At 36.5% G+C, this 25,747-nt stretch overlaps 1 protein-coding gene across 1 annotated transcript in view; it reads left to right on the plus strand.

Annotated features, from left to right (window-relative positions):
- Positions 1 to 25,747, plus strand: part of LOC122813892 (gastrula zinc finger protein XlCGF26.1-like) — a 211,253-nt gene that overhangs the window by 15,280 nt on the left and 170,226 nt on the right. Inside the window, exons 2-3 of the mRNA XM_044086435.1 lie at positions 21,497 to 21,592; positions 24,839 to 25,180. Coding sequence (XP_043942370.1) covers positions 21,581 to 21,592; positions 24,839 to 25,180 — 354 coding nt within the window. The 5' untranslated portion in view covers positions 21,497 to 21,580. The remainder of the gene's footprint in view (positions 1 to 21,496; positions 21,593 to 24,838; positions 25,181 to 25,747) is intronic.

Genomic DNA, 25,747 nt, shown 5'->3' on the forward strand with positions numbered 1-25,747 from the left:
GAGGGTTAATAACACTTATCTAGGAGAAGAAAAATTTGCAACCAGTTCAAAAAACTCATCCCACCACTGCCACTCCCTCCTCACCCTCAATTGGCCTGAACTCCCCAACTACCTCAATTACCTACAACTCACCATTGCCCACAAGCTCATCTTTAAACCCACAAACTGCTCATCTCTCACTATATCCTTAAAACCTTATATACCCAACCGGCAACTCAGATCCACAAACCAAAATCTCCTTCAGGTCCACAAACCAGCATGACCTCCTGGCCAGCGGCTACTGTCCTACTCCCTAGCTAAGCAGTGAAACCCTCCCCCATCTTTGCAACCTTCCAAACCATACCAATTTAAAATCTCAGCTATTCTCTCATCTGTCAGCCAAATGGGAATGCCCATGTCACGCTCCAACATAACCCCCTCTCCACCCCATCTCTTTCTACCCTGCACTGAAATCATTACCATCAATTCTATTGCTTCATCTCAACCTAAACAGTCTCGCCCTACCAGGGACTGATTTTCTCTCTGCTATCTAATGTACTAAACTTTCTATAATCCAATTTTATTGTAGTCTCTCCATGCAAAATGGTCCACCTAAACTCCAAAGGGCTAGTAGCTACTTTTTTAATGTTACTTACAAAGAGCTTATTTGACAAAAATGTCTCTTTCTGCAAATGTTCAGTTTACCCAATCTCCAAAAGGGCTAGTAACCTTATGTTTAAATGTTAACTCACTAAAAGCTTATTACATAATGTATTATATTTCTGTAAATGATTTAATTGTTCTGTATAAGTCTTTGTTATTCTTTTGTAATATGTAACTTGCAATATTTGGAGCTTTTCTCTCTGGGCCTCCACTGAAAATGGGCTCTTTATGGCCCACTGGAATAACTACAAGGAATAGGGGACATTTAAAATATGTTCATTTTCTGCCTAGTTGGGATAGGGAACCAGGAACATTGGCGGTATCCAGTAGTCCTTCTATTTGTAGTAATCCATTGCAAATACACTAGTCATGTAGGTTTGATTAAAATTATGCATAGTTTTAATTTCATGAGCAAATTGGCCATATAGCTATATCTTTGTTAATCTTGAAGGAGGCAAGGGATATGGTATACATTTACTGTGCTTGCATGCCTGTTTTGAGTGAAGTGGTATTTGAAATTGCAGTCCTATATCATAATCAACTCAAGTAAACTTGATCTGTTCCATTGAGGTGAATTGCATATCAGCTGGTAAGTAGTGTAAACCACACTTTATCTTTCATCTGTATTCATCCTTCTTAAGGTTGTCATTCTTAAACGGAAGATTCTTCGGGAACTGAAACCACTGCACAAGATAATGAGCTAAAAAATATAACGTTGCTCTTTTGTCTTTAATGTCACATACCATTATTTAAACCTTCTACAGGCTTTTTCCACATTTTAACTTTGTATACATTTAAAAAAATAAACTTTCAGCTGTTTTAAAATGTCTTTACTTCTGTTTCATTAGTAGTATGAATGCCACCTCTGGTCTCTCCTGAAAAGAGGCCATTAGCCTAGTTGGACTAACCCGGTCAACAAAGGACAGTATTATGGGTTAGTAATGTGACTCTTGCAATGTGCATTTATATGTCAGATAGTGGCAAAAACTCGGCCCTGTAACAACAACCAGACCTGTCTGTAGGTAACTAAGGACAAGCTTGGCTGTTGTACATGTAGTAACGATCATTTAATGCTGCCATGCCTCACCCTCCCTCCATCATCAATGTTCCAAGTAATATGATAGGTACTAACTCTGACAGGAAGTGTTTCATTTTTGGAGTAACAATTAAATCCTGTAACAGTTGTTGCTAGTTGAAGAGGCATTTCCTTGAAAGGTGTGGAAACATTTTTACTTTTTTGATTTTTTTTTTTCCAAGAAAAAAACACACCAGATGCTGGATGGCAAGCTGAGCATGTCTGATTCTGTTAAAGCTGGAGGGCAGTTCTAGTCTGTTTAGTTTGTCTAGCTATTCACTGCACTGGTTCACGTGGTCTCTTATCTTATCATCACAAGGTTGAATTATTTGAGCCTAGAACACATGGATACAGGTGGGGAGTCCTTCACAATGGATGGCAGTAGCATTTATGAGCTGCTTTCAATCTGGGACTAAGGGAGTTTCTTCTTCTATAGACTTTGATGTATACCCGGTCTCCCAGACACAGGTCATGTCGGTCTGTCTGTCATAGTCGCTGGGCTGCATGCAGGACAGCACTATCATATTTCTGTAAATAAGAACAAAGGGATTTACAGTAAGAATGCTTTGCCTCGTCAGTGTACTGTAATGCTAAATTCATTGGGAGGGGTGTGACAGGCTTTCTCATGGCTCTTCCCATGAGAATTTCATGCAGGGACAATTTTCTAGTGGCACTAATTGCACTTCTAATGCTAAACCAAACTCAATGCAATGCTTCTGGCAATTTAAGACCAGTTTCTTTCTTTTCATTTCTTATTTTCTTACTCAAGAGACCTGTTTCTTCATACACACTGGCTAGTCTAAGCTTTATTGTTTGATTAGCTCTTCCTACTGTTCCTTAGCCTTGGGGTCTGTAAAGACAATGAAAATTCAATTCAGTTCCTAAAACATTACAAAGCTGTTGTATTACCTGTCTAGTAAAATGAGTGAAAACACCGGAGAAGGACCCACCAAGCCCTGCAGTAAGAGCACCAGTAATTCCAACACAGTTCTGCCGGCCAAGGTTGTGTTCCAACTGAAACAATCCCTTAAAAGCTGCTTAGCTGATAGTATGAATATAAATGTTCTTCACAAAATCCAATGTAAAAAAACAGTTTATTCCAACGACAAACAAAACAAAACCAAATTCAGTCACGAGCGCTTTCGCCTGGTCTTACCAGGCTTTCTCAAGTGTAAATGAATTAAAAAAGGGACAAGCCTTTATACAGAAAGCACATTGCCTCAATTGGATGTTCAATTAATGCATCTCTGCTATTATAATGTAATTAATCTATTACAAGTTAAAACATTTAACCCCATGAAATCCATTGTGAAAAAATGTGCTCTTAAAAACTCACTTGACTGCTGTTAATACTTTTCAGAAACCAACTAATCGTAACATGTTCTAAAAATATCAAATACATAAAACTTGAATTAAAAAATATATAAAAATGTTACTGACAATTTAAATATACCTAAAAAGGTAAAATAATTAACTAATGTTTGCTGAATGACATATTTTCCACTAAGCTTGACATGTGATTAACCATAAATATAAAAACAATATTTGAAAGCTTACTGGTTAGACATACACAAATTAGATATTTCAGCTCTTACGGACCCTGTGTCCAGAACACCATATATTGTTTGTGTTTTTATTATGCATGTGTTAAAATCCTAAAAAACTATTTGAAAACCTTTGACAAAAAATATGCCATATGAAAATAAAAATAAAAATGAAAATAAAGTAAATATGCACTTTGAAGCGATTCTCGGGCATCAAAATGTACTCCTTTTCTTTTTCAATACTGGTGCCAAACTTTTACCCTCATTTAGACCAGGATGCCTTGTTGCGTTTAACTGCAACTGCCAAATAAGTTCCCTAATGGCCAATAGAGTTTCCCAATCCCCCCCCCCTTTGATCCTGCTGTATTTTATCAATGACAAAAAACTTTATGGCCATTTGTGGGCAAGTTAACGAGTGCCTAAAAAGGCGTTAGTATCTTTACCTTTGTTGATATCGTATTGGTGTTCGTATATTCTGCGTTTAAGAGCCCTGTCAGTTTTGCCGACATAAAATGCCGGACAAGCTTGACATAGGCCAATGTAAACCACACCTGCGGTGTTACATGTAAAATGCCCTTTGGCATATAAAGTTGTATTTCTTGCCCTAATATGCACTTGAGCCCCTTGTAGAATGTACTGACATTGATTACATTTTCCACATTGAAATGTTCCATTGTGTCCAATAGTACTACCATTGCTTGAATTTAACTCAGTTGTTAAATTTCTCTCAAATAAACCTTTAAGATTGATGTTAGTTTTTTTAACAAACCCTATTTTTGTGGGGACAAAACCTGAAATTTCTTCCTGCATGGTTACCAATGGCCAAAGGTTCCTTATAGTTCTCTCTATCATCGACGAATCCTCAGTGAAAGTATACAAAAAATTTTTTGTGAAATTTGTACTCCCTGCCACGTCCCTTTTACGAATTTCAGCCCGTGTACCTAGTAGTGGGGGGTACTCATGGTCCCTTTTTAGTATTATTTCTTCTTTGATAGATTGAAATAACTGCTCAGGGTAACCTCTATCTAAAAATAACTTTTAAAAAAAATCAATTTCTTGTGTGAACTCCAGGTTGGTGCTACATATTCTTGATGCCCTGATGAGCTGCCCCTTGATAATACCTGTTTTTTGTTTTAAAGGGTGCCCACTCTCAAAATGCAAGAAGCTGTTAGAATAAGTAGGTTTGCGAAAAATACGGGATATTAATCCCGTTCCTGTAGGGTTCTTGCATAATTTAATATCTAAATAATGTAACTCTGTGTTGCTTACTTCAAATGTGAATGAAAGAAAGTCAGTGGAATTATTTAAATGTTGCATAAATTCGTTTAACTGGTTTTCAGAACCCCCCCCCCAAAAATACAAATGTCATCCAGAAACCTCCTATAGTGCTTAATATATTTGTTCCAACTTGTTGAGTGTATATAATCCACCTGCCATTTGTGTAGTACTATATTCGCATAAGCCGTAGCACACGGTGCACCCATTGCTACTCCACTTTTCTGTTTGAAAAATTCCCCGTTGCAGAACAAAAAATTATTATTTAGTACTATATCCATAAATTCAATAATTAAATTGATAGTACTGCTGCTTAGTTTGGTTTCAGTGGCGATCATCTGTGAAAACCATTCCATGCCCTGATTGTGGGGAATACTTGGGAAAAGTTCAACTATATCCACCGTCACCATCAAAAAATTGGAATTGTCCAAGTTGGTGGGTATATTACTTAAAAATTCCCATGAATCCCTGCAGACATATGGTAAAGAAGATGTATATTCCTTTAAATGCTGATCTATAAATATACTTAATGGTTCTGTTGTACTGCCTGCTCCTGCAACTATGGGCCGGAATTTTAGTGGGTCTAAGCCTTTATGCACCTTAGGTATTCCAAATAAGGTGGGGGTTCTAGGTTTAGGTACTAATAAGTAGTTGTATAATTTTTCATCTATGCAACCCTGCATCAAATGGTCATATAAACCATATTTTATTTTTTCAACCGAAATATTCAGTTCATTTTGAGATACTGGTTCGTAGATTTCATCATTTTGCACCAAATTTTGCAAGTAATTCTCATAATCATGTTGAAACATTAGTACAATCCCCCCTCCCTTGTCTGGTTTCATTACTCTTATGCGCTTTTTCTTGATGTCCTGCATGATGTCCTCGAAAATACGCGGGAAGTTAGTAGACGCTTGACCCTTATTGCCCCTAAAACTTTCCCTCCAAGTCCTTTCCACCATTTCCTCAAATATCTTTAACGAAGGGTGGGTAGGTGGATTGAACGTGCTACTTCTCACCAAAGGGGTATCTGTGTACAACTGATTTTTGAAAAATAAAGTTAAATTAAGGTTTCTGATAAAACTTTTAAGCTCTATCAACAGATTGGGAAGGTAACTGTGCTTACTAGGAACAAACTGCAAACCTTTGGTAAATAAATCAAAATGATGATCAGAAATGGGTAAATCAGTGTAATTGTAAATGTAAAAATTGTCCTTGTTAAAAATTTTACAACCATGTATTTCTTCTTCTATTATGGAGCTAGGGGTAGCCAGAATAGCATTATGCGCACCACTTACTTGCGCCCCCTCCCCCATGCCCGCTGCTGATGGTAACTCGTAGTTCCCCCCGGTCTGCCCTGGGGAACCTGAAAACCCTGTTGCTGATTAAACCCTTCCCTCCTTGCCAAACGCTCACTCCTTCTGGGAGGGTCATGTGTAACCATTTCTTCATCCTGAATAAAATTATTAGGCATGTTGAAATTGTTATTAAAATTACTATTAAAGTTGCTGTTAAATTTACTAGAATCATTGCGTTCATGGTGTTCTACATCAACTCCTCTTCCTTTAAAAGGTGTAGGATATGCCATGCCTTGTCTATATTCATTAAGGTCCCTATCTAACTTTTTAGCATTTCTGTCCAATACCTTGAAACAATACATGTCAACTTCAGCAAAAGTATCATCATATTTTTTCTTGTAACCTATAAACTTTTCGTCAGTAATCAACTCATCTAATTTAGTAAGCTCATTTAAAATACAATTGGATTTACATTTATAATAATCAATCATCATTTGTAGCATCTCTAGACCCGTTTTATTGAAAAGTTCCACAAGTCTTTCATAAAGTTCAGAACCCTTATGCGCGTTGTTTGGAAATCAATAACAACGCAAACCTTTGGGGATTCTTTCAACTCTGATGCATTCTTTTAAATAATTGATTTCCATTTGAGTGTTTCTATAAGCATAAAGCTTAGTCTTGAACACATCAAATTTACTATCCAAATGCTCAAAATTAATGTCCACAGTACCTGCTTTTAATTGCGGCTCTTGCTCAGCCCATGCTTTAAAATGAAATCCACCGTTGTTCTTGTTCGGGTCTTGCTCATCTAAATCCGCACAACTGCCTGTACGTAGCGACCCCACTGACTTGCTTGAAGCTCCCTTATCCTTCGCTGCAGATGCGCCCTTCGGCTCCTTCTGCCGCTCACGTCGGTTGGAAACTTCCACTGTTTGCTGCTGATTACAAGGAATGGAGCCGCTAACTCCATTCATGGTTAACAACGACTGATTTAACTGAGTTAAAAGTGAAAGTACCTGATTGAACTCGCGCCTAGTTACTGGCGCATCATCCAGTTCCTGCTGTAGCAGGAGAGGTGTGCTCTCAAACCCAGGATCCGATTGGTCCTCCGCCATCCTTCAATACCAGTAAATAGAAAAAACAGAGCCACAAATGAAAACACCGGAGAAGGACCCACCAAGCCCTGCAGTAAGAGCACCAGTAATTCCAACACAGTTCTGCCGGTCAAGGTTGTGTTCCAACTGAAACAATCCCTTAAAAGCTGCTTAGCTGATAGTATGAATATAAATGTTCTTCACAAACTAGTAAAATGAGTTCCCTGATCTGACTGAGTGCAACAGGGAACACCAAACCTAGGAATTAACCAATTCTAGCAGTTTCTTTCCTACTCTGCCTGCTTCATTGTTTACACATGGTAAGCTTCTACCTATCCAGAAAAAGTTCAACTATTACTAAAACAAAGCAACATTTTTGCAATTGGGTAAGTTAAAGTCCCAGTGAAGGGCACAGAAAGGTCCCCAGGGATTTTGTATTAACTGAACAGGCATATGTATTGTTTTAGATACTTAACGTAATTTGTAAGAGTATAATGTATTTACAAAATATTGAACTAAACAAAGTGCCAGGAGACCAAGGCTGTAGGTTATTACATTTATTCAGCTTTAAAATAAAAACAGGTAAGCGTTTTCACGATACAAAACACCACTTTAAAACATTCATATAAAAGATATATGTACACACATTTTAATGTGGCAGTGGATGTCCCTTCAACATAGGCTTTAGGGAAACCACCTCATTTAGTCGTTGGTGTTTAGTAAGTATACTGCTACTATATGATATAAATTTTTATTGCTGTTGGCAACAGGAAATGATGTCACAGTGCTTTTGCTATGTAAATGGTTCTTCTCTTTAATGTGACTGTCTGATGAAGCAATCTGTTGTATTGTGAAAGTGCTTACCCATTTTTATTTTTAAGGTGAATAAATTTAATAACCTACAGCCTTGGTGGCCTGGCACTTTGTTTATTTGGATACTGTTTTTTGTTTAAGTGCCATTCCTTTATCTTGGTGGTCTTTCGTTGTTTTTTGAAAATATTGAACTACTTCTGACAGATGAGATGTATATCAAACAGTAGATATCTGTTTTACTAATGCATTTTTTCCAAGTGATAGGATTTAGCCAACTGATTTAGAAAATGTAGTGGGGTTACTAGTCGACCGTCCGAATGGCAACATAAAAAGTCCAGAGAATGACTACAGCCATTGCTTATTCACTTCTTTTTCTTCAGATTCCTCTGTCCGGTCTTCAAAAAGACAGTAATTCCTGTAAGGAAAAGTTGTTATTTTCATTCAGTTGCTGCTTAAGTGCAGCCTGAGCAGGGTAGACAATGCAGCTTGTCTTGACACCATATCAGCTAAAGTGTTACTCTTAGTGACAAAGGAATGACTGTTTTTATGTGCAGCAGATTTTACTACAGCTATTTGTCTTGGTAATAATAGCGCTTTTCATAATTCATTACAAAAATAGCACTGTCCCTGCTGAGCTTAAGTAACCTGTTTTGTTCCAAAGGGTATCAAAATCATGTACAACACCAAGATAGGCATGTCTAGAGTCAGAATAAATAGTTTATGGTTTATCCTTAGCGGTTGTACATGCCTAATTGTTCTGTGCGCAGATTGAAAAGGCTGCTTCAAGTTCATTGTTTTCTTTTTGAACACAGGAGCCATCTACGAAAAGGATGAGGTCTGGATTGCAGTGGAACATCTTTTACATTTATCTAGGGAGAGGCATAGTGTTAACAACAACTACACAATCACTGTCAGGTTGGGGGCAGAAATAGAACAATCTGTTAAGAATGGTTGTTAAGTAAAGACAATTCATAGACAGTTAAGATGATTGCACTTGTGTTCTGGTTTTACATAACAAGGCTCCTTCAGAATGTATAAACTGCTATGTAAGTCTTGTGACCAAGGGTTATAGCAGCCACTATATTTAAAATAAGTTCCCATCGCAGCCACTGCCCTAAGGCAGTGGGAGAAGGCTGCAGCTATTAGATCAAGATTTGCACTAAACCAGTATGGGAAGAAAGTGTATACTTTTTCCACTTTGGCTTTCAGGACCATTGACTATTAGACTCATGTGATCAGGTATGTGCTCTCCCTTCTTTCTCCGCTTGGGGATCTTCTCACTGATTTCCTGAGTCTGAGGCAAAGTCTTCTGCCTTTTCTCTTTTAAGCACTGCCAGGTTCTCTGTTAAGTACTGCTTCCCAGGTGGCTCATCACTCTATTAAGTACAGTTATGATGCTGCTGATGCCTCTTGCAGGGCAGTTGTTTCAAGGTCTGTGATGAGACTGTATTCTTGGTTATAAAAATACAAACTGCAAGCGTCAATAAGGCAAAGCAAATACTTTTGTTCCACCACTTTATTTCGCCTTCAAAGAATAATTACATTCCAGTGCTCCTTTCCTTTATATCCCCATTCAATAAAGTTAATTACAATACAATTAAGCTTGATAAGCCACAATTTAAAGAAATAGTACATCATTCTTTCCAAGTAATTTTTCCATATAATAAATACATCAATATTTACAAAGTCAGGTTGCTGTCAATGTTCATCCCCCTAGGTTGTAAAGATCTAAAGTTTTTAATCATTCTACACTCTAGTTTATCTAATTCTTCTTTTAAACTTCCCCCATCTCTCATAAATGGGCAAGCCAAAACACTATAAAACAGGCCTACATTACTACCCCCATGCATGGACAAAAAATGTTCAGCTACTGGACTAAAGACACTCTTATTTCTAATATCCCAACATCTAATTCTGTGCATTGCCAAAGATTCATAAAAACCTGTGTTTCCCACCTGGTAGGCCCATCATCTCAGTGATAGGCTCATATATGGAAAATGTGGGGACGTTTTTGGATTTCCATTTGAAAAAAATATTTAAAGAGAGTACCATCACATATAAAGAACACTAGAGAATTATATGAAAAAGTTAATAAGGTCAAGTGGCAAAAAGATTATTTTTGGGTCACAGTGGATATAAGCTCTTTATATACAAACATTGAGGCAAGGAGAGGACTGGAAGCCTTGGGGAAAGTTATGGGAGAAGGATCTCGTTCCTCTTTCCTTTTACTTTTGTTGGAATTTTGCTTGACACACAATTATTTTAAATGGGAAAAAAGTTTTTCTTGCAGAAAAAGGGTACAGCAATGGGGGTGGCATTTGCACTCTCATATGCTATAGTATACATGGGAGAATTTGTATATTAGAATTAATATTTTATTGATAATATGATATTTTTAGTAGATTTATTGATGATATTTATTTGGAAGGGTAAGCAGGAGAAATTTGGTGAAGTTATGGTAGATTAAATAAGACAAGTCATGGTTTAAGATTTGTGCATAAAATGATTTCTAAAAAGATTACCTATCCAGATGTGGAATTATATGTGGAAGATTTTTACCACATACAATTTAGATCATATAGACAAGTCACTGCAGTTAATTTCTTGCATGTAAAAAGTATGCATTCCCCATACTTAATTAAGACCTTACGTTTAGGTGAGATGAAACGGGTGTTTTGGAATATTTCAGAGGAGAAATTTAATAAGGAAGTTTTAGAGGAGACAATGGAGAGACTAAGATGTAGGGGGTACCCGGAAAACATCATAATTAATGCTAAGAAAATAATGTTAGGTGAAAGAAAGGAAATAGAAAGAGAAAATTGGATTGTTAGGGAAGACCTTAGCATTGATAGAGATAATTCTCAGGGAGGGCAAGAGCAGGAAAGCCTGTATTTTGTTACAAAATTCTCACCATTTAGCCAGAGACTGGAAAAATAATAAGGAATTTCTGGTATGTAATAAAGGAGGACTCTTTTCCCTAAACATATAACTTTCTCGTATGGTAGATATGCAAATTTAAAGGAAATATTAAGTGGGGATGGGGAACTAACAACAAAAAGCATAGAGAGAAAAGGAATGTGGTCATGTGGTGACTGCAGTTTATGTAGTAGGGTCAGAAATCTAGATGGGGTAGAGATTAATGGGAGGAAGTCTAAGGCTAGGGAAAGATATATACATGTAATTCTCAAGGTATTGTTTATATAATAGGTTGTGGATGTGACAAGGTAAAATGGTACAGTGGGCAAACTAAGAAGAAGGTGAGGTTAACAATCCTGGGACATCTAAGGGATGTTAGAAATAACAGTGTCTTTAGTCCAGTAGCTGAACATTTTTTGTCCATGCATGGGGGTAGTAATGTAGGCCTGTTTTATAGTGTTTTGGCTCACCCATTTTTGAGAGATGGGGGAAGTTTTAAAGAAGAATTAGATAAACTAGGGTGTAGAATGATTAAAAACTTTAGATCTTTACAACCTAGGGGGATGAACATTGACAGCAACCTGACTTTGTAAATATTGATGTATTTATTATATGGAAAAAATTACTTGGAAAGATTGATGTACTATTTCTTTAAATTGTGGCTTATCAAGCTTAATTGTATTGTAATTAACTTTATTGAATGGGGGTATAAAGGAAAGGAGCACTGGAATGTAATTATTCCATGAAGGTGAAAGGCCAAGGTATCAAATAAAGTGGTGGAAAAAAGTATTTGCTTTGCCTTATTGGAGCTTGCAGTTTGTATTTTTATATTTTGACTGAAGAGGTGGTTGTTTCATATATGTATTCTTGGTTATGCCTACAGGCTCTAACTGATGATATGAAGTCAAAGCTTTTAGGATTCTCCTTTAGATATCCAGAATCTTTTTGTATTTGCTCCAGTTGAGCTGTTTAAGACCTTTCAAGACAAGGAGAAAGTTATGCAGGATGCGACTAAGATTTTTATTTCTACTGACCCCCAGTTCCAGAGGAATTGTCCTTCTAAACCTTCGCTCATTCAAAAGTAGCCAAGACAGAGTTCTAGGGGGGTAAGAGGTCTTTCAGGAGGATTTTTCCTAATAGTTCTTCACAGGGTCCTAAGACTCAAAAGCCTGCTTTTCCTGACAGATCTACTTCCATTTGACATTTGATCTTCTCTGCCCCTCAGCCAGATTCATAGTTTTATACTAGGAAATGATTACCAGGGTCTATACAAGCCCAACCCAGTTTTGTCCCTGAGTTCCTTGGATGCCAAACGGGAGGAGGGGGATGTTAGTAAAGAGGTAGCTAAGGTTTATGTTGAGGGACTGTTAGTTGGGGATTATTTTACTTACTGTAGAACTCTGACCATCAGAGAAATGGGGGGAAAACCAGGGGAGAATTTGTGATTTTCCCATCCAGTGATCAAAGATTTTTTAATAGGGTCAGGGATGAACTTTGCTTCACATAGATGGGTAGCTTATTCATAGTGCGGGATACTTTGAAACATGTATTGGTTTCTCCAGCATGTTTATGTTATAGGCAAATTTCAGGTCCTTGGATCTAGTGTTTCTGATGCTATTTGTTTTGCAGATGTGCAAGAGATCCATCAGAGCTGGATGTAAGGGTGCTTTATATGCTAGGTATTGATTGCCTCTCAGTAACTTGTAGGAGACTGAGTACAGAGATAGGAGTTTAAGGTGATCTGTGTAGGACAAGTGTTCATATTCTGGATTCTCATGGTGAGGACCTTTAAGGTCATTCCAACTGTTGCAAGTGGCTGGTTCAATATATGTCAAAGGGGGCACTGTACTCAATGATGGGTCTGGTAAGGGTAGATTAGAGAGGTACTATAACTTCTTTGGACCTGGATGCCATGTCCTTGTTTATAATTTGAGCAACAGAATGATTTTTTTTACTATCCTGGCTACATGTTAAGGCCAGATTACTTTCTGCATATGTTTCCAGAACCCTAACTATTGGGTCAACTCTTAGGGATGTTTTATCAACAGACTAATTAGCTTAGGTGAATGATTTCCCATATGGCATTATAATGCATTTCTTTGCCATCTTTCCATTAGTTTTTGTACTCAACCATTTGTAAAGAATATTGCAGCAATGCTAAGGTAGGACATAGTACAGTTGTGTAAGATCTTACCATAAGAGTAGATGTCCTACTTTTCACTGTTGGAGTAGTCTGCCCCTCACATCTTTTCCCCTATTTTCTTTTATACCCCTTTTCTTCTGGTTGAGGAATCTCTTCTTCCATCTTTCTTCCTTTACTTTCCTGGATGCACATGGTCTACCTTTCTTCTTTGATTGCTCTGGTTTTCCTGGGGCAATTCAGTTCTGAAGATTAGGTGCTCAAATGTCACATATGTGCCTTACAACTTGGACATAGACATAAGCCACCTGGAAAGAAATGAGGCTTTGGTATGCTGGCTGGACATTCAGCTGTCCTCAATAGGATATCCCACTTGGAAATAGTATTGCAACAGCGAGAAGTAGGACATTTACTGTTATGGTAAAATCTTACAGAACTGTACTTTTGAATGTTTCACAAAAAACATCAAGGAAAATTGCCTATATAAACATAATGAAACATTGATTAAAAAATTTATACAAGGCACATACATAATCAAAGTTAAAACAAAAATAGGCTTGAGTATTAGAGTCAGAGGATATTATGAAGAAGGTTTCAAAGATGTTACAATGGATGAGAGGGGAAGAGATCCAGTGAGGAAAAAGTACATAGGAGAAAAACAAGTCAAAAACTAGAACAGTCACTGAGACTGAAAAAATGTTATATAAAGGGTAATATAATATGTAAACTGAATATTGTAATGAAATTTATTTATTTATAAATAAATAAATTGAATATTGCAGTGGAAAGGAAAGAAGACAGAAAACAAGTCTGTTAAAATGAAGGTGCTTTTGTGAGGCATGGATGAAATGGTAGAGAGCATTTATGAAAAATATAGAAGTATTCATGGCAGTAGAAAAACAGTGGATTGAGGAAATAATGAAAAATATGTGAAATATTGTGTTTAGATTGTATATGGAAAGAGAGGGGAAATATATAAACTCAAAGAAAATATGAGAGACTTTTTTTCAGTTGGCAGAGACTTTTATTCTGAAAGGGGAAGAGAGGGCATTACTCTTTTTTTGGGGGGGGGGGTGATTAAATATTATGGTTGTAAAATGAAAGAAATGGAAAATCACAGAAGGGAAGTAATGCATAGATAAGATCAGATAATTGGAATAAATAACTCTGTATACTGAAAGAAAATATAAAGGTTGGAACTTAAGAAACTTGATTTGATAAAAAGAGAAGATCTGCAGGAAAGAAATATCAGGACTAGATGACGTAGTGAAAGAAGTAAGCGACGATACTTCACCAAGAGTAGGTGCTAGGTGGTATTTGGTATTTCTCCTGTATAAATGCACAGAAGTAAAAGAAAAGTAATGTTTTGTACATGTTCTAAATGAATAGACAGAACATGGAATAAAGGAACAAATTTGTATATGGAATACATTTTGTATGTAAGAAGGGAGATAAAAGGCAAACAAAGGTTATAATTAACATTACAGTAATACATAAATATCAGTGAAAACATTGCAAAAGAGATTTGTTAATATAATTGGAGATTTAATGGGCGATTACTGTTTTGGTACTGCTGTTAAGTAACTAAAAGAAATGCTAATTACATCAAAAGAAGAGATATGTAATATAATAAGGGAGCCATAAAGATGGTAAATTGCTTTTCTGCAATGTGGATAAAAGCTTCTGAGAGTGTCTTCCAAGAATGCACCCATAAAATAATGTAAACTTATGGTGTAGGAGAGAATGTAATAAATGTGTGGAAGTGAGGTTATGAAAGGTTACGGAAAAAGGTTTTGATTAATCAATGGTTTGAGATAAGAATTAAGGTAGAAAATAGGGTCTGACAGGGATGCCAGTGAGCACTATGGTCTTTATGTTGGCAATAAATGGAGTAATTGAAAACTGAAATAAAAAATATAAGCAGTTAGGTGACATATTTTGGAACCAAGTTTTCCACTGGTTATATTTTATGCTGATTTAAAATTAATTATTAAATAATTATTGGGTTATGGGTTAGAAAGGTAATAAAATATGTTGAACTACAGTTAGGAAGTGTAGAGATACAATAAGTAAAGATAGTTTAAAAGCTTAGGTGAAAATATGAAATCAGGAAGTGCTTATTTATCACAAACAAAAGTGTAGGTAATAGGAATAAAATCTGGCAAGAAGTTATAAAATGACAATGGAGAGAGATTTTGATAGAAGGGAAAGATTTAACAGCTTTGTAGAGAAAGTTTAACATTTCAAAAGATAGCCCATTTAACAAATTTAATTCTAGTAAGTAGAACAGTATATGTTGGAGGAATTATGTATGTTATCTTAATAAAATGAAAAAGAATTACTGATAGTGAATTTTATGGTGATATATTAAGACTGAATCTTGTTAAATAGGCAGTTGATTTGTAATGACAAAGCAAAGGGAGTTTTAGGTTGTGAAATCCATTGGTTAATTTGGTGTCATTCTATTTAGTCTGGGTCTTAAATAAAATAAGGTTTCATAAAAAACATTGATAATGCAACTTGCTTTTAAGTAAATATTAATTTAGGAAAGATATAAAGCAGAATAAGAGGAATATGACACCCCACCACTGGGCCAGTAATCAAGGAGCCTCAATCCTCACCACTAGCAATAGTGGAGGAATGTACACTGGGAGGATGACAAGTACACACACAGTATTTCCAGATGCAGCTCTCTGCATCAAGTGCAATTTCCCTTAAGAGCACACAGAGACCACGGTCAGTCTGTGGCTGGTTTCTCACTCTTTCTCCAGATCCCCAACAAGACTCCCCATTGGCACAGCTATAAAGTTGAGATCTTAGTTGAGTGATCAAACTAAGACCTCCAGCAACCTCTCTGTCCAACCAGTGCTTCATGTTCCTGCCCGGTAGCTGACATACACTCTTTGAGGTTTGATACACACACACACACACACACACACACACACACACACACACACACACACACACACACACACACACACAGACACACACACCTGGGAAAGGCTGGCACAGGTTTACTAGCTGTGCAGCTATGGCCCCTTCTGCCCAGACTATGAGGTAGTTACCACTGCCACCAGTCAATTCCTTATCAGCTATTTTAAGGCTCTTAACAAAGGGTGTCCAGTCTTATTGTGTAATATTAATATTAATACAAATGATAGTTTGACCAAGAGCAAGGCTACTCGGAGTGGTCCACACAGTGTTACCAAATATGTAAGTACTGTCAAAACTTAAATATCTCTTCACAGATCAACCACAATGAAATTAAAATGAAATTAAATTAAATATATTTAATAACAAATAATAAAAGAACAAGACAATACTAGATATATATTCATGATGAGATCAAAGTTCAAAACCACAGCAAATATTTAAAACAACATTGCAGGACAGTCTCAAATAAATACAAAAATATCTAAACTAAGCTTTACTATATTCCTGACTGTATCTAAGAGAATTACTATAACCTAAGACCTTTCTAATAGAGCAAGGCAGATTTGGTGAGTGCATCTTCTAGTTGTTGTCAGGCCCAAGATGGAATGCAGAATGCCCTGTCTCACTAAGAGACTTCTCAAATTAATATCTAAAATATTACTTCTGGGTTAGCTTGCAAAATTACATAATTTCTTGTCATCTGACTGCTAGTTCCCAGGCCAAACGACCATTGATGAAGCTGGCAGTATTTAGCATCTACCAGTAAAAGTATACAGACAAGGGCTTCTCCTCAGATCTCTGGCAGATGCTATAATTTATTTTTATTTATTTATTTATGTTACATTTGATAACTGGGATAATCTGACTGGACATGTGTCCATTTACAGCGGAGGCCTGGGGAGAAAAGCTCCAATTCTTATACAGAAATAGCCAAAAAAATAGCTCTACAAGGCTTATGTAGAATATTTAACATTGATTATAAAGATATTATTTTTTATACAAAAACTGTACAACAACTTAATTAGAATCACCATGTTTTTACATATTTTACATTTAAAAATAAGGATGAGGCATGCTTTATACAATATTACAAAGAAAACAGAAGGAAAAAAAAACAAATAGCAGGTAGCTGGTCATTTGCACCGTTACTGGCATGAAGACAAGAGTTGGAAAAATTGACTCAAAGAGTAGGGAATTACTAGCAGTGGGAGTTCCTGAAACTAGTTACAGAAACAACAGGAACTGCCTATTGTATCGATGTAAAGTGAGTTCCTGAGTGCATGGCAACACAGGAGATTGTATCTACACAGTAATAGGCTGTTTTGAACATGTTTTAAGTGATGCACCACCTATAAGTCATAAAACAATTGCATTCCTTCATGCTTTCAAGACTAATAATTAATTCACCTAAAGACTATACAGAACGTTTCCTAGTATAGACATTGTGTCTCTTGCTGCATTGAAAACTGAAAAATACCATCTTTTATGGCCTAGATAAAAAATAATTTAATTTTAGCTATTTTTCTGAAGTTAACCTCCTGTAGACCTGTTTCCACTGTTAAAATATATACTTTTAAACAATTACAGTAATGCATGTACATTTCTGTTCTCTTCCAGTAGGGCACACTGTGATTACATTTAAACAGCACTCTGAAAATACCTTTTCAACACATGCTTCTGTACAAGCAGTTTGATATTCACATGACATACAGTTCTAATACAGATTTGCTACAGGTAACCCTTTCAGAACCCACCATTGTACTAATCTAAAGCAACTAGGCTGGCTTGAATTTCAGCAGCAACTTAAAATCAATCAATTAACCATAGCCCATCAAATACTGTATCAACCTGACAAAACACCTATACTATCTACCCTTATCTACCCCTACCATAACCTAAAATCTCTAAGATCCGCACACAAACTTCTTGTAAATATTGACAAAGCAAACAACAAAGCTGGTGATTCCCTCTTTTCCAACACTGTTGGAAAACACTGGAACCTGCTTCCCTCTGAACTTTCCACTATTCCCTCAAAATCTCTCTTCGAAAAGAGAATTAAACTCCACCTCAAATCACAATGGCTGTGCCCCTGTACTAATCCTGACTAACACTAGCTCTTGCCACCTGACTAAAACCTTCATCTTATAACCTACCTCTTATTTACATCCACTGTCATATTTCCCCTTCCTACTACTTCAAAAAAAAAAAAAAAAAACACACAATTGTACATTTTGGTAGTATTTTTTCAAAATGTCACTTGTAACATTATCCTTGGCACAATATTGTTAACTTTATAACTATGTCTGTAGTTATAATGCTTTTTATTTTTTTGTTTGTACTCTTTTTACTCTTTGTACTCTTCACTGTCATGTTATTTCTTTAATGTAAATTCATCTTAAACTCTGGAGCTTAACTCCCCGGGCCTCTACTGAAAATGGACATGTATCCAGCTATACTAGCCCAGTCAACAAATGTAAAATAAAATAAAATAAATAAAATAAATTGGTAACATAAGCATCTTATATAAATCATTAAGATATTCACCAATGACATATAATCGTTTAAAAAATTCCAGCTAGCTGGGCTGGCAGTATCTCATTTCATCACAAGGAAAAGTATGCATCAGAATACAAGAAAATGACTGCTGTGGAAATTAGATATGTGGAATACATGACATGAGAACAAAAAACAATGGTATAAAAGTAAAATGAGAGAGTTTAAGTGGATAAATCCATGGTAGATCTTTAAAGAAAATTAAAAACCTGTAAATAGAATGTAGAAAAGATTTAAACAAACAAGGGGGAATGAAATTATTTCTTATGTCTGTTAATGTTGAAGATATTGATAATAAAACTGCAGAAAGTATATAAAATGTATGGAAAGGATGTATAAATGAAGGCAGAGAGAACAAACCTGAGGTTGAGAATATTGATGCTATTCTGTTTAGCATGTTAAGGTGCATGTAAAAGGGTATAAATGAAGATATTTTGTATAATAAGAATTGAGAAGTTAAGGATGTTATCAAGTGAATAAAATTTTGATTATAGTGAAAGAGTAGAGTGATAGCAGGTAGTTAAGACTGCAAATGCGTGCAATCATGGATATGTGTAATATTTTAAATGTGTAAAGAATTTCTGATAAGTGTGAGGTGATTTTTGATTTTTATGCAGACTGCAATTAAGTCAAGTAGGTAGGGTCTTTACTTATTTTACAATCTGTAAGATGCCCCCTCAGAAATGTAGCACCAGCCCAAGGTTATACTGCAAAGTCAAAACTGCAGCACTAATTCAACTACCTGTTCTGTGGAAAGAAGTGACAACCTTCTCATCTTTCTAGCACCAAAGGCATTGTGGTTTGGGCTGCACTATCATGTTTCCCTTGGGTTTTATGTTGCATGTGTGTATAGCAGCAGTTGTTTTTTGCATCGTCTCTCAACTGTCCCGATTTTCACAGAATGTCCAGATTTTTCTTCATATTTTGGTCTGTTCCTCATGAAGTTTGCAGGTTTCTGGCAAATCACTGAGGATTATAGTAACTAAATAATGGCATACATTTGAGTATTGGACTTCATATCCTTCAGAAAATGCATGTTAACAAAAACCATGTTATTCTAACAATCTTTTAAGTTTATAACTGCAGTATTTAAAATTTGTCCCTATTTTTGGGTATTTGTACCCCGTTATTGTAGGCTTTTTCCAGATTTCTTGCACTAAGAGGTTGAGAGGTAATGCTAGCAGTGAGTTTATGATCTGACCTCTCTTTTTTGTTACATAGGTTCATAGGTAGGTACTAGGCTATCAGCCCAAGGGCCTTCGTAAGGCTAGCCAGCAAGGTTCCATGGCTTACACCACCCAAGAAAGTTATTTTCCTGTGCCACTGTCGAGCAGAGACATCTTTCTGCTTCCCCCTTGCTTGCTCTGTTTTATAGAGTAAAACTACCAAAATATGTTGAAGACAAGGCAGATGCCTCTCTATTCAGTTTTGACTGGCATGTGAGCCTCATTTATCATTCTGGTTTTGGAGATTTGCTTCTCTGCCTGCTTCATCCTCCATCCTAAATAAAACATTTTTTTAAAAATCCTAGAATTTTTTAACCAGTAATCAGTGTGCCTGGTTTATGGAGCGCAATTATTTTCTTTAATTAATTTCTGAGTTGTGTTTCCATCTCTGAGCTACACTGAGCTACTATGTTCTGGTGTTTTCTGCTTCACCTCATAACCAGAAGTAGACAAGGGGAGTATGGAATGACAGAAATGTGTAATACATCACTGAAGTTAAGTGTAAAAAACAGCTTTCAGGCAACCATGGTATATGTCATGGAGATGCTGATAGAACTGATGCTATTAATAACTTACTTTGAGTTACTTCTTTTTTATGTAAAGCAAAACACCAGGCTTTTTATTCTGGAGCTGTTTTGTGTAGGACAAGTGAGTTCTAAAGCTTTGGTGGCAGTTTTATGTTTTTTTACTTCTTTTTAATATAGTTTAAAATATTTTCTTTTTTATTATTTATTTATGCTGTCAGACAACATAAACCTAAAGCTATGTAATAGAAACTGGACTGCAGTAGGATATTATAAGGCTTCGGCCTCATTGCCTATTCAAGCAGTTAATTTTACTGGTATGCTTGGCTAGGCAGGACTTCTATTCTGTCAAGAGATTGCTGGGCTGCAAGTCTGCCTGGTGACTGGACTGTAGTAAAGCTCTTTTTCTAGTACTTTTTTTTGGAAAAAAATACAGTTCATTTCTTATGCATTTAATTAGAAAAAAAAAAAACATTAACCTTTGACACTTCCACTCATGCAGAAAGAATGGAAAATTACATTTAGTTATACATTAAAATATTAGGCTCCTGTAGTCTGGAAATAGTATAATTTATGCTAAACTGCCACATTCCAGTGTTATCTAAACTTGATACATCTGGTTATATATTAGCTTACAGACTTTTACATTTTAAGGATCTTGTGGTAACACAAAAGCAGTTATAGCTGAGAAATGTGTGCTGGAACAATTAAGTATTCATGTATACTGATTTTTCAGAACCACACAAAGCAAATATATTGAAAATTAAACTTTATACAAAATGCAATAATGGAATCTATTTTATACTTAAACAACAGCTATCAGATGCAATTTGTTTTCTGGTGTAGGGGCAGTCTGTGTGACGTAAGGAAGCCATTTTTTTTTAAAAAAAGTGTTGTGTTTGCTTGAAATGTCTCTCTTTTTGTAGCCATAGATTAGAAAAAATGTTGGAAAAATGATTGCATACATCAGCCATATGCCTTAGAGAAATGGTGGAAGAAGGATTTGGGGTTTTAGAATCTGTGGATTATTCCATTACATTTGGATGTAGATTCCTTGCCCACTGCCTAGATAGGACTGCATTCCATAGGGTTACTACATTTGTAGCTATGTTTCTGTGTTTTTTTGTATACTTTTTCATTATAGGTGCATGACAGAAACTGTTTCTGTTCATGACATTTTATACATCTGTTGTCCTTTAAATGTGAGTTAGGGATCTTTTTATCCTGCACTTAAAGTTAAACATATATAGCATTTAGTCTACCTGTCCCTACATCAGCTGTGCCTTAAAGGACACAGCTGTGTTTGTATGTATTTCCCACTTGATGACAGTTGTAGTTACTATTTTTTATTTGCATTCCTTCTACGTAAAGTCATTATAGTACTTTTGTAGACAAAGTATTGTTATTTATTTATGAGATTTAATCCTATTTTCCTTTTATGTACCATTTTCTTAATCCACAGGACAAGATGAAAACATCTTTAATAGCTCCAGAATTCAAAGTGAAAGATTTAAAATGCGTGCAAAACCAGAAGGAAAAGTAAAGCATGGAGAGACCAGTAAGTGAGTTGAACGATTAAGTCCAAATGCCCTAATTACTAAGACTCAGTTAGAAATGCGTAAGGCATGTACTGGGCCTTTTTAAATATCTCATGCTATTTGAAAACTAACTTTATGGCATGTCTGCTGATGGGCAGTGAATAATGAAAAAGCATTCGGAAGCTGTTCTCCCCGGACCTCCACTGAAAGTGGGGTTCTATCCAGTCAGACATTCCCAGTAATCAAATTTCAATAAATAAATAATCCTTACTATATATTTTTTTTAAATGGGAGACTACATGTGCTGTAGTGCACCTAGTAAACTTGTTGGTGAGATATATTGTACTTTGCCTTCTGAGTGGAATTCAGTCCTCTTCTTTAGGAGGTAGGCCAACCCGTTATATAATACAGATCTGTTTTTCAAACTGCATAGCTTCATACAAGACATTCTACATCAGAGCAGTGCCTTCTGCAAACCTACAGGCCCACATAAGATTCATAGGTAAATAAATGAAGGCTAAGGGAATCGAACCTTCTACTACATGAAGCAGATTGTTAAAAGCTCATAGCCTTAATCCTCTGTACTCACTCCCAAAGCCAGTCTGTATCATAGATGTATTTCTTTACTGGTTGAGCCACATGTCTCATAGATGCATTTTCTATACTGGTTGATCTACATAGGGTGCTCTTCATTATATATGCTTTTCTTGGCCCATAGACCTACACAAGCCATTCTGTATTATAAGTCTGTTCCAGAAGTCATAGAAATACACAAGGATTTTTGGACCATAAATCTGCTCTCTAGTCCCACAGACCAACAAAAAGCCAATAGACCCACTTTGTTGGGAGGGTGGCCTAATGGTTAAGGTGTTTGCCTTACAAACACATGGTGCAGGGTTTGAGTCTCACAAGGGGAAAATTGGCTAGGCTTAAAATGGCTCGCAAGGGCAGTTAGCTTAGTACTAATCTATGAATCTATGAATCTATGAGTGATTTTGTGTCACAGATGTAAATAATCAAATCCTGCAGACCTGTATTAGTATTTAGTATCACAGATACACTCCCCAAAACTAACTTACCAATTCACATGATACATTCTGTAACACACAAGTTTCCACAGTAACATAGGCTGACAAACTTATGTACTTTAAACCCACAGGCCTACATGAGGCAGTCTGTTTCTTAGATTTATATAGCCAAGACCCACAGAACCATGTGAGCTATTTTGAGACACATGCATATTTCTCGGTCTTACAACTCTAGGAGATTTAGGATTCCTAGGATTGGTTTGAAGAAGTTCTCGTCTTAGGAGCCGAAGGTGCTAAAGTTTTTATATAACAATAAAATTTTGTTGGTTCCCTGCATCTTTGTGTAGGCTTCAAGATTCGATTGGTTTGATTTTTTGCTCAGCCGAGGTTCAGGTCTAGAAGATTCTTCAGCCTTGCAGACTCACATGAACACTCTGTATCACAGGTGTGTTCCCATACCATAGGTACAGAAAAGCCATTCATGTTACAGACCTAGACACACGTCCATTGACATATGTGAGCCATTTTAAATTTTGTATGAGCATAACCTAACTCAACAAATATTATTTGCATCAATTATTTCCTGACCCTGCAGACCCATAACTCATTTTGTATCACAGCTGTTTTTCCAAACCAGGGACCTAGATGGACAATATCCTATTAGAGATATGTTATTCAACACCATAGATATGTAAGAGCCATTCTGTTTTTCTCTCTCTGCTTTTCTCTTATCTCTCCACTATTCACCATCCACATGGACCTAAAAAAGTTGCCCTGCATCATATATATGTATGTATGTGTATATATGTCAATCTCTTTGTCTACATCAATTTACCTATCCATCTATAGGTATAGCTATATGTTCAAGAGGTTCGTAGGCAAGTACTTGGCTAGCTGCCATTGGAGGCCATTTTAAACCTAGCCAATTTCCTCCTGAAGTGAGAATCAAACCTTGTACCCTGTGTTTATGAGGTAAACACCTTAACCCTTATGTCAACCCCTAACCCCAATGTATATATTAATCAGGTTCTTAGGATAATCAGTGCCATAAGTTTAGCATTACAGGAAAAGTACAAAATAAAACAGTTATGTTAAGAGCCAGAATCTAAAGAAACTCCAAAAGCAAGTTCAAAATATAAAAACAGGACATGTGTAGTGTTATACTTAGATGCACTGCATTGATTATGCATTGCAAACCTGATTCTTGATCAAATAGGCTAGTATATAAGAGATACTTTCTTTCTTATCTCCACTGTATATTGTCTGGCATGAATAATTCTGAACCCAGATGTATTCTCTTAACCCCCCCAGAGTCATAGAAACTATTCTACATCATGTGATCACTCCCAGGAGCCACTATCTAAACCTATGTGAGTCATTCTACATGACTTCTCAAAGACTTCAAACATGGACCACACAGTTACCCAGTACAGAATTTTTAATTACTGTTAGATCTGAAATCCTTATAGATCATTCTGAATAATGGCAACAGATATTTTATTGCTAGATATACAGGTGTTTCATATTGTAGAAGTGGACCTTGGATTCACAAGCCCAACATAATTCTTTTTAAAACTATATTGTGTTCTACAGGAGATCTTGATTTTGCAGATGAAGCCATCCACTGCCACTGTGACTTAGGTCAAAGCCCAGTCATCAACGTTATACCAGCTTCTCTTCTCTCAAAGTCACTGGTCTTCCCATTGTTAGGACTAGTGCCATTTTGTGGTTTAACATTTCTGCCAGGAAGCGGGTATGTTGTACAGCATAACCATCATAAGTGTCCTGGGAAACAATTTATTCAGTGTGCACTGTATTGGCCCACAAGATGTTTTAACTAGTCATCCTGAAATATCAGCCCATCAGACACCTGCATTCTCTTTTCTTGACAATGGCTTTATCCCTTCTCATCTTCATTTATGTAAATATGCAGGCATCACTCTGCAGTGACTAGTGCTCTACTTTTGGGAGTCATCTTTGAAATAAGTCTGCATCTCTAACTTCTCTGTAGAGGAGAGCACCTCAGGACAGTTGTTGTTCTTCCCTGTCAGCCACACTGGTGGGCTTAGTCTTGTTCCCAGGCCAAGGTCACCAGTATTCCCGAGACAGAGGCTTCTGTTGTGTGTCAATGGGCTGGTAACTGGTTATTCTGTTATGTTAGAAAAAATGCATGCATTCAGCTGAAACTGTAATGTAGAACTGTTCAGTGTAACTCTTTCTGTATCCATTATTTTCTAGGAAGACACGATTAGTTCGGAATTATATAATAGAGAAGAATGTACAAAATTGCATCAGCTTCTCCAACACAGGGAACAGAAATTCATCCAGCACGTTAAGCAAGAAGAACCAAACATTCTGAAAGAAACTGAAGAAAGCCTTCAAAGTATTAAATATGACACTGTTTTCTTCCCTGTGATAGTGGTTGATGGTAACTTGGAAATCAAGAGTAAAGTAACAGAAGAAAAGACTCTGAAAAAGACAGTAGAAAAGTTTAAATCTGTTGAAGAAGATGTTAAGACCACTAACACACATGACAGTTACTTGGAGCTTAGGCAGCAGACGTCTGCTACTGTACTAACAGTAAGCGTGATTTTCATTTTTGCTTTTACTCCTTCTTGTTTCACAATTAGAATAACTAACGGCACATAAGCTTAAGAATCTGTATTTGTATTTTTGTATTTGTTTATTGAGGCTTAGGAACGTGCATGCCAGTACATAATTTATACATTATCACAAAACTACAAAAAATATTTGTGTGTGTGTGTGTGTGTGTGTGTGTGTGTGTGTGTGTATAAATTGAAAATCTGAAACACCGGAGACGAAAAGGCTGAGACGAGAAGCGGGAAAATGAAAATGTCAAACTGTGTAAGTATTCCCAGGGCAAGTAAACAATTGCCCAACATGGGGAGTCATGCCCTTTTCCCCACTGTAGTGCAATCCCAGACTTGGTATATATAGTTGGGGGGGTTGGAGGCACAGCCTGGCATATCGGGGGTTTTGGGGAGCATAGGCTCTCCACCTAAGTGGGTTTTAGATAGTGCATTGTGTTTTACTGTGGTGTTGGGCAAGTGTTTACTTACCCTGGGAATAGTTACATGGTTCGGAATTTTCATTTTTAGTGACTCTCATCCTGACCTTTTTCTCTCC

The sequence above is a fragment of the Protopterus annectens genome, chromosome 10.part0, assembly GCF_019279795.1.
Source record: "Protopterus annectens isolate FY-2018-M chromosome 10.part0, PAN1.0, whole genome shotgun sequence".
NCBI lineage: Eukaryota > Metazoa > Chordata > Ceratodontiformes > Protopteridae > Protopterus > Protopterus annectens.